Source organism: Gigantopelta aegis, chromosome 9 (assembly GCF_016097555.1).
Source record: "Gigantopelta aegis isolate Gae_Host chromosome 9, Gae_host_genome, whole genome shotgun sequence".
Taxonomy (NCBI): Eukaryota; Metazoa; Mollusca; class Gastropoda; order Neomphalida; family Peltospiridae; genus Gigantopelta; species Gigantopelta aegis.
This window is the reverse complement of record NC_054707.1, coordinates 18,221,941-18,237,782: the sequence shown is the minus strand read 5'-3', so window position 1 is coordinate 18,237,782 and position 15,842 is coordinate 18,221,941. Positions and strand designations below refer to the sequence as shown.

Genomic DNA, 15,842 nt, shown 5'->3' with positions numbered 1-15,842 from the left:
CAGCTATTTTAATAAAATGTAAAAGGGCTCATCTCGTATAGGCTTTAATCTGGACTGATCCGTCGATGGTGCATGCACGTTACTATGGATGAGTGAAAGATGGACATTTCAAATCCCTGCAGCTCCTAACTGTTCCACAAGAAAGTCAGTCCGCACCATCAGGTGTTAAGATGACCCGATGGTCTTGTCCTTTATTGTCAAGTAGCTGCAAATCAGCACAGCTCAGTTGCTCCATGTTCTGTAGAAGACTGTTTCATTCTAAAACCTCCGACTCCAGATGAAGTGGAAGACGACGACAGGTGTTAGGATGGTGACGACGATGATTAAATTGACACTTATAGCTGGCATGTACCATATTGACATCCAACACTCTGGGAATAATTAAAACAAATACTAGACCACTTAACAGCATCGCATGCCACTCCAAATTAACAACGCTGTACCATGCCCACTACAAACACAAAACACTACCCGAGACCTTACATTTCATTGCATTAAAAATGAACGAATGACGGGTCACTCTAATATAGTGTTACGTTGCATTCTACGTCTGTCAAAGTATTACTACTCATTATAGCTCATTATATTTAAACCAACAGGTCTTTTGTGTGTCTGTTACTTTTAACAGTTCACTTTTCCTCGGTTCTTTACTCATATTGGCTGTCATCTTGAATTCATTAAAAGAAACAGGTACGGAAGAACTGAAGTACTTTCATTGTGTTCCTTGAAACTAAAACAACGATTAAAACGCAGTAATTACTCATCTGTACCAAACAATAAACAGTGTATTGCCATTTTCTCAATTTGTACCGCCATATTGACAATCATCTTGTATTTATGTGACTCATTTATCAAATATACCGGCATCGGTGGCGTTGTGGTTAGGCCATCGGTTTACAGGCTGGTAGGTACTGGGTTCGGATCCCAGTCGAGGCATGGGATTTTTAATCCAAATACCGACTCCAAACCCTGAGCGAGTGCTCCGCAAGGCTCAATGGGTAGGTGTAAACCACTTGCACCGACCAGTGATTCATAACTGGTTCAACAAAGGTCATGGTTTGTGCTATCCTGCCTGTGGGAAGCACAAATAAAAGATCCCTTGCTGCTAATCGGAAAGATTAGCCCATGTAGTGGCGACAGCTGGTTTTCTCTCAAACTTTGTGTGGTCCTTAACCATATGTCTGACGCCATATAACCGTAAATAAAATGTGTTGAGTGCGTCGTTAAATAAAACATTTCGTTCTTTCTTTTCTTTCATTTATCAAATATGAATTTCCGTGGCACCAATGTCTTCATTGGCTTCTGCATACATCGGGTAGATGAAAGAAATGTTGTTCTCTATTAAATAATAAGCAAGCTATGACCATTTCCACCGATTTGGTCACTATTTTGGCCGCTATCTTGTATTTTTCAAATTCCTCAAAGGCACCCGGATGGCATCCGGTGGATTATTGATGTGAGTCTGCAGATAACTGTATGTCAAATTTGGCACATCCAAGTGGTAATTCCTCCAGACTAACAGGGATACTTGCCACATCCAGTGAAAATTGTAGGTCCGTAAGTCAAATATTGCCGAAATAGCAACAGATTAAAAATTGTAAGCAAAACATTTGACACCAAAAATTAAGTGAAATTTTATCTATCATATAAAATATATGTATATATATATTTGTCTTCTATTTTTATGAATAAAATATGCACACGTTTACAGGGGTATATGTATAGATGCGTGCATGCCAAGGTGTACTCACCGTCCAGGTCATGTTATTAATCATATGTTAATTTCTAGCGTGACGACATTGAAGTGTGTGTGTGGGGGGGGGAGGGTTACTTGACTGGGTTTTTAACCTACCACTGCCTGAATGTCAGTTTGTCCGAAGGAAGGAGATAAAAAAAAAAAAAAAAAAAAAAAAAAAAAAAAATTGAATTTCAGCGGCATCACATGATGTACTAGTGTGCTACTTGTGTTGGTAAATTAACGTTTATCAAATTTCAGTAATCCGATCATGTTCTGAAGTGAAGGCGTGTAACAATGGGTACGGTGATGATGACTACTGGATTTACCCGCCTGCTTATGAAAATGCTAAAGCGAGGATCTTCTGTCACGGCATGCTCACTGGCTTACCCACCGAATTTGTGTCTCTGGTGAGGGTTAACGATGGAAAAACACCAAGCAAGAGCAACGAAAACTGTCGTGGAGAGAAACTTGAAACTGACATTCTGTATGGAGAGACTAACTTCCACAAAATTCGAGTTAATATTCAGGTACATGCACATGCACGAGACATACGGTTTGGACGTAGCCAAGTGGTACATTTCTGTTTTGAATAATGACAACACTAAAGCACATTGATTTATGATTCATCGGCTATTGGATGTTAAACATTTGATAATTTTGATATACAGTCTTAGAGAGGAAACCCACTACATTGTTTTCATTAGTAGCCGGGGATATTTTATATGCACCACCCCAAAGGCAGGATAAATAAATTATACCATTTCTTCCAATATGTTTCAAAATATTCGTATTCACAGTTTTTAAGCAGAATACACCTTTGAATTTCTAATTTGTTTTTAATTGTCCGTTGTAATGATCGTAAGTTCAATTTTTGTTCTTGCATTTTTATAGAATAAATATAATATTTTATATTAATAATCATCCAATTTACTACACTGCTGTTTTGTTCATTAGGCAAACCTAAGATAATTATATGTTTATCAAAAGTAATATGTTCACCCATAGTATTTGTTATCCAATTTGCAATAGATTTCCATAGTTTCTTTTAACAAAATGACAATCATAGAATAAGTGTTCCATTGTCTCTGGCAGCAGATTACAGAAAGTACATTTATTGGTATTTATATAGTGAATAGTATATAAAAAATGGTTAGTTGCGAGTATTCGATGCAATATTCTGTACTGAAACCACCGCAAAGTTGTATCTCTAGTACATTTAAAGGGTATGCTATAATATATTTTCCATTCTCTTAATGAATAGTTAAAACCTTTTTCCTGATATTTTAATTGTGATTTTGGCATTTGTGATGTTTTGCATAGCAGTTTATATTGTTCCTTGCAACCTTGTTTCTCTTTTAAAATCTGCTTTAAATTTTGTGGATAAACTGGTTTATAATTAGGGAAAAAATTCAGAGTTTGACAATTTAATTTTCCATATTTTTCAATGAAACATTTTACTGCTTTAATTAAAGACGTACAATCTGAAAAAATTCGTTATTATATTATACTTCACCATAAATTCGTGAACAGTTAGAAAGCCACCATGTACACCAATTAAATCATTTATAAAAATAATTCCCTTTCGGCATACTTTTTGCAGAAAATAGGATTTTTATGTTTTAATATTTTACTGTTGTGCCAAATATTGACACCAACTATGTCGTCTATACTTTCAATGATTTCTTCACATTGAATTTTTGTCCAGCTTTCAAGAACATCTTTCCAAAAAGGATTACTTATATTTTGCATTTTCTTGCTAACAAATTGATCCTCATATATAATTAAATCATGTATTGATACCTTTGTAAATATGAAAAAAGATGTATCCATTTTGAATCATTTGTAAGTAGTCTTCTTATCCATGTTGATTTTAAGGCTGTTATATAAATTGAAATATTAATCATTCTTAATCCTCCGTTTTGATAATCTTGAATTCTAGTTTCACGTTTTATTTTTTCTGGTTTATTTTCCCATATAAAACTGATGATAATGAAATGGGGGTTGAACATTTTCAGGCGCTAGGCGCCGTCTATTTTTAGCTTAAGTCATGGGACTTTCCAAGACTATTTTTAGAAACTGAGTCATGGGGTCAAAGGCTCCGCTACGCGAAGCCTTATAGTACATCTAGAGTTCGCCGATATCCGTCGTAGTGTGTGTTGTCTAATATTTTATGTACATTGCAGGTTATAGTAGATTGCTTTGAACAATGATTTAATGTGACAGAGTCAGTAACAGTATTTAATCTGTGACGGACAGTGTAGTGTAATCAAACCGACCAGCGAAAACTAGGTCACTGTACTGCGTTGACTGGCCACTCTATATTATAGTTACAATGTTGCAGCCGAGATGTATTGCATTGTTATGAACTGTTATTGTAAAGACACGCTTGAATCTCAGTTGAGGTTACGAGCGGGTGTGTAAACAGATGGTATTGTAAGCGAGTGACCGCTAGAGTGTAGATAAATACTATCAACAATTCGTTTTTATTTCATTTAATCTAAAACCATGCCCATTGAAGGATGGAAAGAGTATTTGTCTGAGATTTATTTTAACACTAAACACCCAGCTTCGTTTTCAGGAGTAAATAAACTGTATCATATCGTGAAAAAGGAGCATAAATTTGACATTGGTATACATCACATCAAAAGGTGGCTTGCTGCACAGGATGCTTACTCACTTCAGCGATCAGTACGCTACAAGTTCAAACGAAATAGACTGGTTGCCACTGGGTTGAATGCAAGATGGGATATTAACTTAGCCGACGTGTCAACTATCACATCTGATAATGACGGGGTGAAATTCCTGTTGATAGCTATCAATGTATTTACTAGATATCTGTGGGTGGACACCCGAATCTGTTATTAAAGCATTAAAGAAAATATTCACCACTGCACCTCTTCCCGGGCTCATAAGATCAGATAAAGGTCGTGAATTCAATAACAATAAAGTGAAAACGTATTTAAAAGGTAAAGGTATAGACTATTATGTCACTCAAAATGAAACGAAAGCGTCCTATGCCGAGCGGGTCTTACGTACTCTAAAGGTCGCTATGTATAGATACTTTACTCATAAACAGACTTATTACTACCTGGATGTTCTGCAAGATCTAGTGGACGGTTACAATAATAGAGCGCATAGGTCACTGAATGAACGTACGCCTTCAGACATAGGTGAGAAAAATGAAGCCATTGTGTGGAAAGAACAGTACATTGATCCCTTGAAAACAAAGTCAAAACCCAAAAAGAAACTTTTCAAATTCAGTGTTGGAGACCAAGTTAGAATTTCTCATTTGAGATACACCTTTCAAAGAGATTATCAAGAAAAATGGACAGAAGAAATATTTATTGTCAGAAGGCGCTACTACAGAGATGGCTTCCCCATCTATCAACTTAAGGATTATGCAGATGACCCCATACATGGTAACTTCTATGGAAATGAATTACAACACGTTTTCAAAACAGATGATAACATGTGGAAAGTGGAACAAGTTCTTAAGAGGAGAAAGAGAAGGGGAGAAAAAGAAGTGTTTGTCAAGTGGATGGGCTATCCTAAAAAATTTTACAGCTGGATACCAGAAACAGATCTCCAGCAAGTATAAATAGCAAATAATTTATTATCAGACTTCAGTTTATAGCCAAACACCATGGGATTCATATCGTGTCCAGATTGCAAGAAAACATTTTCGAGGAAGGATGCTATGCTGAGGCATAAGAAGCATTTTCATCTGTTTTTACCACCACCACCAATTGCAACATATATACCACCACCTCCACCTCCACCACCACCACCAATTGCAGCATATATACCACCACCTCCACCACCACCACCAATTGCAGCATATATACCACCACCACCACCACCACCACCACCACCATCGATGCCTTCTGATCATCAACATGTTCACTATACATCAGGATCAGGATCACTTGAACAAGAAGAGCCGTTTCATTTTACTATTCCATCTAATGCTGTTTTCGTTGGTCCGAGTGGGTGTGGCAAGACTATGTTTATATATCAAATACTCCAGAGAGGACTCATTAAGCCAACACCCAACAAAATCATATGGTGTTACACAGAGTGGCAGCCACTATACGACACTATCCGTGAAGCCATACCTCAAGTGCAGTTTGTTAAAGGTATACCCTACAACCTACAGGACGGAGATTATTTTGATGCACAGAATAACAATGTTTTAATTCTGGATGATCACATGACCGAGGCCAAGGATGACAAACGCATATCACAGCTATTTACACGCACATCTCACCATAAGAATGTAATTAATTTTTTGCTGTTACAAAACCTATTTCCAAGAGGAAGGGGATCACGTGACATTGCGCTGAATTCTCATTATGTGACTTTGTTTAATTCTCCTGTGGACAGACAACAAGTACATTTGTTTGCCAGAAGAATTTATCCCAATAATAGTGATCGTTTTATGTCAGTCTATGAAGAAGCAGTTCAAAGACCTTATGGTAATCTTACTATCGACTTGCGACAATCAACAAGTGAAAAAGATAGACTTCGACCTAATGTGCTGGATAGTCATAACAGAGAGACCGTTCTTACTATAAAAAAGATCATCAATCCGGGAATCATCTCAGTTGAATGTTATCACTCAGCCTGTGTACATCACACACGCCCCAGTAGCAAATCCTGAAGATCAAATTAACATTAGTGATACCGAGAACACTGATACAGATATAAACATGCCTTCCTGTGATGAGTGTGGCATTGTGTTTGAGAATATTAATGATTTGCAAAGACATGTCAGAACTTGGTGCCCCGAAAATGAAGGTGAACCCTTATCCAAACGAGCTAAGATTGAAGTTGAAGATAAGAAAGTTGATGTTACAAAGGGAAATGATGTTGTTCCTACTGTATTCAATACAAATGATCATGAGTTTGAGGTGAAAGGGTTGGAGTATTTGTGGGAAAAGACACTGGAGTATTGTCAGAAGGAAATAGTTGCCAAGAAAGAACAATATGAGGAAAGAAAGAAAGAAGTGTTTTATTTAACGACGCACTCAACACATTTTATTTACGGTTATATGGCGTCAGACATATGGTTAAGGACCACACACATTTTTTTTAGAGGAAACCCGCTGTCGCCACATAGGCTACTCTTTTTTACGACAGGCAGCAAGGGATCTTTTATTTGCGCTCCCCACAGGCAGGATAGCACAAACCATGGCCTTTGTTGAACCAGTTATGGATCACTGGTCGGTGCAAGTGGTTTACACCTACCCATTGAGCCTTGCGGAGCACTCACTCAGGGTTTGGAGTCGGTATCTGGATTAAAAATCCCATGCCTCGACTGGGATCCGAACCCAGTACCTACCAGCCTGTAGACCGATGGCCTGCCACGACGCCACCGAGGCCGGTAACAATATGAGGAAGACGGGCGGTCAGAGAGGTGGATTGAAAGAAAACTGAGAACATGTTGGGAGGAGGCTTTTCTTGATAGACTTGCCCATGCTGTGCTGTGTACGAGTTACTTTAGCCACGGTTCTCTCATTAAACCTATTGTGGATAAGGTTCGAACAATGGATCCAGATACAGACCCTGATAGTCTCAAGACCAAGATACAATCAATGATGAAGCCCATTGTAAAGAACATACTTTCACACGTGGACTTATCTGAGGCAGAGGATTTAGCCAGTGAGCAAGATGAACCTAGTGGTGATGAAACAGACACTGAATAAATGTTGACTTATTGTTCATTGTCGTCAGAATAAAACATGAACAATACAGTTGGAATTTATCCCCTTCACATGTATAATGTGACTATTAGTGAGGAAATAAATATTATGTATTGTAATGTTCTCTTGTTTGTTATAATTATTATGTCAATTAGGTTAAACAAAACAAGCAATACAAATCAATATCAAAACATTTATTATACAAAATTATGTACAGAGTAATATTGCAGTCAAACTGGTATACTGGATACATATATAATTGATACATATTTAAAATGATTACATACTATGTCACTATACATTCAGAGGACCACACACTAATAATCTTATTAGCTCAATGTAACGTGTGGACATCTTCTCAGATGAAGTGTGCAGTTATTGTGTTTCATTACACATCTGTAGAAATACATGTTGACCAAGCGTGATGATAACAATACTCATATCAATTATAAACAAAATACTATAAAAGGAATGGAGTGGTTCTTATTTAAATACACTAGAACATATAATTTACAAAGGGGGTGTAGCCTGTATAGGTCGTGTGCGGTAGTGTCCATGGTATTGATCCCATCGTCAAGCACATAGCGCTTGTCGTCATAGGGCGATAAGCTTATTTTGTTAGTTGCTACACTGTATAACTGATGACTAACACTCTGAATGCGATTCATTGTGTGTCTCAGTTGAACATTTTCAAACAGACAATCTTTGTACATATTGTGCCTGAGAGTTTTGTTTATTACAGTTTTGTTTACCCCCTTAGCAGTCTTTTTCTCTTTCCCCTCATACAAGACTGAATACATTTTTGGTCGAAGACCCACAAATTCTTCCATGACAGAACCCCCAAGCTCATCCTTCATTTTACCCAATACTTTAGCATTAGTTAAAGAAAACAAAGGATGTGATGGGTCATAGTTGCTCTTATCGAACAAATTAGCATGCCCCATCATGTCATGATAGATATCATCTGTCTCAACCTCATAGCACAAAGAGTCCGTATCTGTGAAACAAAGTTGAACTTTGCTCCCATACTTTGTTTTCATGAAGTTATAATGAAAATCATACATAACTATTTTGGACATGTCTAGAATTGAAAAGCCAGCGTAGATAGGTTGATTGAGAAAGATAGTGGCTTTCTTGAGGTGAACTGCAGCCAAATCAGAGATGAAGATTTTAAACCCTTCATATGTAGGTTTAGCGCAGAGTTTTTTTAAACGTTTTTTTGAATTGACTAGCTCCACATTCACATGTTTTCGCACGTTCATCATGCTACTACCGAAGCAAGAGTTGTTCATCAACTTAAAGAAAGCTTTCTCAGTTTAATTTTTGGACTGCTTTCTCTTCTCTGTATTGAAATCAATATAGGGTTTTAACCATGGAGACTGTTTGAACTGAATAGCTCTATGGATTTCTTTCAATTTTAATCCCTGACTCAAATAGAACTGTAAGTTCCTGTAATGGAGGACATATTTCTTCTTATCATTCAGGTTTGGAACTAATTTTTTCACAGGTCGGCCTGTAAGACAAAGTGTTTCTCTCAACTTATGTGAGTGAGGGGAAAGTATGTCATCAGTGACTGACATGGATTCAGAGGCCAAAGGATAGTCACTATACCTATCATGTAACTCCGTTGGGTATTCAAAATCTACCTCGAGAATGTAGCCTATGTTTGAATTCTCGGTTATATTCATAATGTCGAGACTGTCCAAGTCTTCAACCCACTGAAACTCCCTCTCAGGGAGGTATTGTGACATGCTGTGGCCATATAGGTTATTTGCATCCAAATACATGAGATAAGTTGATGGTTTCCTTTCGTTGTAGGTTTCCAGATAATGATTGTTAGCTTTGGCAAACTTTTTTGATATCATTGAAATGCCTCCTCTCAGACCTTGCTCTATCATCAAATGCATATCTATGTCGGTCAGTAATTCAAGTTGAACGTTCCCCATTCTAAGCATGGCATCCCACCCAACACCGGATAAAGTGAAATAATGGGCACTATCCAGATGATAGTATTCAAGACATAAATCTCGAAAGTTTTCGAAAACATCAGCCAAGAGGAGAACATCAGTTTTCATGTATAAATCATGATATTCACCCATGTTTTTCAATTCAAATGTGGACCATACATTTTGTGCATGCTCATAGTCAGCGTCTGTAATGTCACTTTCTGTCAAGATATTGAAAAAGTCATTCTGGTTTGGAAGTTGAGTTCTATCAAATTTAGACGAATCGTCCATATAGTCATAGGGATAAACACCTTTTCTTAAAAGTAAATCTAGTTGCTTCTGATTCGAACATTCTTTTGATAGGTGTCTGAATTTGTCACTACCTTCAGTTTTCAAATTGTTGACCAGAGTGTCTAGTGATGCATTCAGAAACTGAAGCGAGTCAATAAATCTCAAGTTACCAACCGAAAATGAAATGTATTTTTCCAGGTTGTTGGCAAGACAGCTGAGATTTTGCTTTACTGATTTATTCAAATATTTCATGATCAGATGACTGTCATATCCCTTGAGGTTGTGAAAGACAACAGGAATGAAGAATTCATTCAGTTTACTCTTTTTTCCTTTATTCTTTCTGAATTGATATTGTAAATTACATTTACTGTGGGCGGCTCCCCTGTAGACCCCAGTCAAGTGATCGTGATCTCGAACCTTGCTAAAGGGGTTTCGTAACTTATGATTATTGTGTGCATTGTCCCCGTTTGTTGCTGGATCTAAAAAACACTCAAATCCTCGTTTCCCCTGACAAATATGGCACGTGTCAGTCATTTGATAAGCCCTCTCTTCCTCTGCTGTCAGTACCATCGGCTCTACTATTTTTAAAAATGTTCCCAATTTCTTTACTTTCCTGTAATAAGGCTTCAATAAAATGTGTAATCACACCAGACCCCCTGTATACAACCACAGGTTTGTAATATGAAGGGTCTGAGCTAACAACTTTGTAACAGAAGCCAGATGGTTCATGTTTTTGGTAGTGAGTGGTGTGTGAGGCATTAGGATTATTCATACACCCAGGAATTTTCTAAGTGAGTGACTCAAAGTCCGCAAATATTATGAATGGAACCTTAAGCTGATTTTGAACACTTTTAAATCTCACCCATCCTTCTGTGTCATTTTCGGGTAATCTGACTTTCTGAAGACCATGTATATTGCAGTATGGTTTGTGATCATTTAGTAGATTTTGCTACTGAAACCATGTAAACAAGAACGACAGTAGAAGGCTTGGGCGCGATGATTTGTTCTAGCTCCCATGAGCCTATTAAAATTTCGAATAAGACAAAAGTGTCTTTTTTCTCCCTGGCTCAGTAACATCAAATCGATCTCATTCTGACTTTTAATTCGGCTCGTGTGTAGTGGAAATACACCATCATCCTTCTCATATCCAAACACATTGATTGAAATGTTATTTAATTTTTCAAATTTAGATATCTGTGATAGTGAAATTGGTATTTCTATTCCATGGAGGTTAAGCTCAGATTCATATTGGATGTATTTCTTAACCACGTTGGCATTATTCTTAAATGAGACTGGATGAAGTGCTGCTAAAATAGACCAGAGAAAACATTTTTGATCATCATTTTTTATGTTCAAGATAGCTTTTTTAGCTATCAATTCTTTGGGAAGTGGCATGTAACTACTACCACTCAGTGGTGTATACTCGGCGGTATGTACTTCTAGGTGTATGATATGATCAATTATCCATCCACTACCCTCTGCCTGGAATTCCTGTGAGGCAGAGTATAATTTCTGATATGCTTCTGCCACTTGTTCATCTATTTCAGAAGAATTTGTTGTTATAAAATTAGTACTTCGAAGTACCGGTTCCGCCAAAATGGAATCATTGTTTTCATCATACTTAATGTATTTAATTTTTATTGTTAAGAACCATTTCATACCTGTTTTCGCCATCAGGAAATCATGCAAAATAGAAGTAATGTCTGATTGTTCATCAGCCAAAAACTGTAAAATGTCTACATCGTTAGCTTGGTTGGGAAGTAAAGTTGTGGTGGATACTGCTCCCTCAAGAGCTTCCACCATGCCTGCTCCAGTCTGATTTCGTCTCTCTTTTTTGGCTGTAATATCGTTCAGCGAGAGGCCGGTGACACTGAAAACATTCCCTTCCCTTCATATTGCACATTTCACAGAATTTCTTTCCTGGGGGTAAGCACTTGTAATGACCACAAAAATTACAAGTATCGAAACGTGCAGGTATATTAGAATCGATTGGAAGCAAGCAGGGACGCTTTGCCACTGATTCGACGTCAGACCAGGGTCGCTTCCTTCTCGGTTGACAGTTGTGAGCTTTGTAGTTGTTACCCCGTGAGAAACTGTGTCCACACTTTCCACATTCAAACTTTTCATCCCCATGAACCGTTCGGATATGTCTTAAACGATCCTTATTCCACCTAAACGTGTGATTGCATATATCACATACATATCCAGATCGGATGTTCTCTCTGTTGGGAACTGTCAACTGTCTAGCCAATAACTCAATCCGTTTAAGATTGACATCGTCATCATCAGAGTAATTGTTAGCCTGAGCCCACTTATCAAGTTCTTGGACTGACGTCACTGTATCCAAACAATTCTTTTTGTCTTCCATGCTGAAATATAATAATCAATTTGCTAAACACTACTTTACAAATTGTTTTGCTTCTGTGTTGAAAATATTCTAATGTAACCCCCCCCCCCCCCCCCAACAACAACAACAACAACAATAAAACAACACACAAGAAGCCTTAAATTATCAACCCTGTATTTTAACCTAATACACCAGATTGGATATCATTTACATATAAAACATTATTTATAATAATATATGCAGGTACGTATATATAAAATTATTTAAACACACCTTAAATGGCATTAGAAATGTTTGACGTTCAATAGCCGATCATTAATAAATCAATGTGCTCTGATGGTGTTTAAAAAACAAACAAAACAAAAAAAACAAAAACAAAAACAAACAAAACACTTTACTTTTGTTAATGGCATTTGCTTCGTAGTGCTGTTCAAACCAGTTCTTCTTGTGTAGTATATTCCAAGTTCCTTCTTCATTGGAGCAAACTGAAGAATTTATTGTTATTTTTAATAACACAACTTATGAACGTTTTGTAAAATAGACTTCCTTTCTGGAAAGATGTGTATAGTTGTAATCAAAAAGTCTTAATACCTTATTTTTTCTTTTTCTTTTTTTCATGCGCAGTAAAATTAATCACACCCATACATGTGGAAACACGATGCTTGAATGACGCTAAACCAACCCATTCAATAAAGCGAGACGCGATTGTTGACCTAACTATTTAATGTTGGACCATCTTATTTTGTTATTAACGTGGCTAGTATGATTAATACCATTAAAAGTAAATCAGTATAAGGAGAGGGGTGACAGGTTAGATTATACTCTTAAAACGTATCTCACTGCTTAACAATAACTCAAAATCACCCCTTCATAATAGACTCGGCCATCTGGTAAAGGCAGATCATAATTTGATGTTACACGTTATGAACAACATGTTAGATGCCAGCCGTCGTTTCAAATGTATTTTGTTTACACACCCCGTTGGTGACCTCAACTGAGGTTCAAGCGTGTCTTTACAATAACAGTTCATATTGGCTGCATCAATGTTATTATATGGACTGGAGTGGCCAGTCACCGCAGTACAGTGATCTAGTTTTCGCTGGTCGGTTTGATTACACTACACTGTCCGTCACAGATTAAATACTGTTACTAACTGTCACATTAAATCATTGTTCAAAGCAATCTACTATAACCTGCAATGTACTTAAAATATTAGACAACACACACTACGACGGATATCGGCGAACTCTAGATGTACTATAATGCTTCGCATAGCGGAGCCTTTGACCCCATGACTCAGTTTCTAAAAATAGTCTTGGAAAGTCCCATGACTTAAGCTAAAAATAGACGGCGCCTAGCGCCTGAAAATGTTCAACCCCCATTTCATTATCATCATAAAACTATAAAATCTGTTTTTTAACTTTTGGACTAATTTGTCAGATGGAGTTGGTAATGAGATTAGTAAATGTATTATTTTGGGTATTATTAATGTTTTTAAAACAGTGAGTCTGCCTAATAGCGTCAATTTTCGTGCACTCCAGATTTTCATTGTACTTTTTATTTCTAATACTTTAGGTTCAAAGTTATCTTTAACTATGTCTTTTAGATTTAAAGAGAAGCGAATTCCCAATAAAGTAAACTTAGTTGAACCCCATTCTAATTTCCATCTAGTATGATGAAAAACTTCATTTGAGAAAAAATTTCTGCCAATCCATAGTCTTTGATTTGGTTCAATGGTCTTACTGACATGCATGTTGCTACCTCAGTCATTATAATGAACTGTTCCAGATTATTTGGAAACCGATTATTATTGTATAGATGGTATAGATATCGATTAACGCATAAAGTATGCAAATATGACAACTATCGAAATAATCCCATGTATTGAATGTAGTGAATGTCTGTAAATAATTTAAAAAGGTCTCCATCTAAAAAAATGTTTTTCACAAAAAGCAAAAAAATTTCAACATATTAAAATTTTCATTCTTTCAAGTACACATACAAGTACAAATGTCCACTTAAGCAGCAGTTTCTTTCAGAATATTACACTCACAATGTCACAATCACTGCAGCATGAAGAGGCCATGTTCATTACATACACAGGTAATCAGGTAGTGGTTATATAGCAGACGAATACTTATTTTCCCACCAATTGGCATTTCGACCAGTTGGGAATTCGACAAAATGGGACGACACCGTTGTCATCGATTAGTCTTTTTTTTATTTTTTTTGCGAATAAAACATCATGTTTGTTGGGTGCCTCATTGCTTCAGGGGAAATGAAGAATGAATGAATGAATGAATGTTTAACGACACCCCAGCACGAAAAATACATCGGCTATTGGGTGTCAAACTATGGTAATGCAAACAAATAAGGTGATGATCAACATCAATATAAAAATTGAAGATTTAAATAAAAACAGTGTATTGAACTGTGCAAAAATACAAATATCACAGATAGATACTGACTTTTACTCAAAATTTCAATTTGTGCTGTATTGGCCATTCTCAAAGAGAATGTTACACCCCTGCACCACGGTGAGGTTACAGCATGCGCAGGGGGTGAAATGAACAAGTCAGATTATGCTGCCAAGTCCGCTTTAGATTGGCCCCATGTACCATATGATGCCCGTGTATATTAGAGCGAATTTTCCTGTTAGCTGTATAGTCTTGCATTGCTGCTTTATGAAATACTTGTACAACGTATTTTTCATGGGAAAATCAAAGAAATAACTAAACTTACAAAATCATTTCACGACAAAATCATTTAATTGTTGACGTAAAATATTTTGTTCTGGTATTCCACTTCTCAACTTGGGATACATTTTAGTGGTATACACTATAAGTAAAAATCTTCATTAACATACATGTTGAAATTCTGGATATTTTTAAAGCTAAACTTGAAGTTTATTTCGTTTAACGACACCACTAAAGCACATTGATTAATTACTCACTGGATATAAAGCATTTGATAATTCTGCCACGTAGTCATCAGAGGAAACCCACTACATACTTTCATTAGCAGCAAGGGCTATTTTATATGCACTTTCCCACAGAGAGGAAAGCACAAACCATGACATTTGAACAGTTGTGGTGGACTGGTTGGAAGGACAAACAAATTCAATCAGTTCAATCGATCCACCGAGGTGGTTCGATCCTCTGATTAAAAAAACTCAGGCGAGCACTCAACTGACTGAGCAAAATCCCACCCCTTTCATGAAGCAGAAGCTGGCTACAAAAAGTGCAATACATTTTAAGAAACATTTCTTTCATGTTGGACCTTCATGCCTGTGAATAATTGGAAACTGTTTTATAATTACAGAATATGGAAGTGAACCGAACAGACTCAACATATACGAAAACATACAGCGGGACAGTTCGGCCTTACGGTGAAGCATACGATAAATACGCATCACATACTGATGGCTGCAAACGATTTTGTGGACCAGTAGGATATTTTCATATTAACATGGATGGAATCGGACTAATTGTCGATAGATCGGTTAGTATTAAAAATGGTCGTTCAACGTCATGAAGAAAAGCAACAACAAGAACAAAAACAAATCCTTGTCTGTTTTACAGTAGATGGGTGTTAGTAGTGGTTTAAATACACACCTGCGATGCCATGCATCATTAGCAATCCTATCCCATTTTGGTGGATTCCCTTTTTCTTTCCTTTTTTTCCTTTTTGATCTAATCGGTATACCAGGATTCATATAAAATACTCATAGCTGCTAACTGAAAGGATAGCAGGTTTCATTTCTCATGCTTTGCGTTAAAGAATGGAAGCTTGACGTTTCCACACTTAACGTACTTTTG

The 15,842-nt window shown here is 36.8% G+C and overlaps 2 protein-coding genes across 4 annotated transcripts in view; one reads left to right on the top strand and one right to left on the bottom strand.

Moving 5' to 3' along the window:
* The window catches only part of LOC121381424 (zona pellucida sperm-binding protein 3 receptor-like), a 40,714-nt gene that overhangs the window by 16,857 nt on the left and 8,015 nt on the right, over positions 1 to 15,842 (top strand). For all 3 annotated transcript variants that reach the window (XM_041510737.1, XM_041510736.1, XM_041510738.1), the window contains exons 7-8: positions 1,997 to 2,265; positions 15,346 to 15,525. In XM_041510737.1, the coding sequence (XP_041366671.1) occupies positions 1,997 to 2,265; positions 15,346 to 15,525 (449 nt within the window). The remainder of the gene's footprint in view (positions 1 to 1,996; positions 2,266 to 15,345; positions 15,526 to 15,842) is intronic.
* Positions 7,620 to 12,802, bottom strand: LOC121381425. The gene is made up of 2 exons (XM_041510739.1): positions 12,423 to 12,802; positions 7,620 to 12,046 (listed from the first exon to the last, which is right to left on the bottom strand). The coding sequence occupies exon 2, from the start codon at positions 10,245 to 10,247 to the stop codon at positions 8,757 to 8,759; it is 1,491 nt and encodes a 496-aa protein (XP_041366673.1). The 5' UTR covers positions 10,248 to 12,046; positions 12,423 to 12,802; the 3' UTR covers positions 7,620 to 8,756.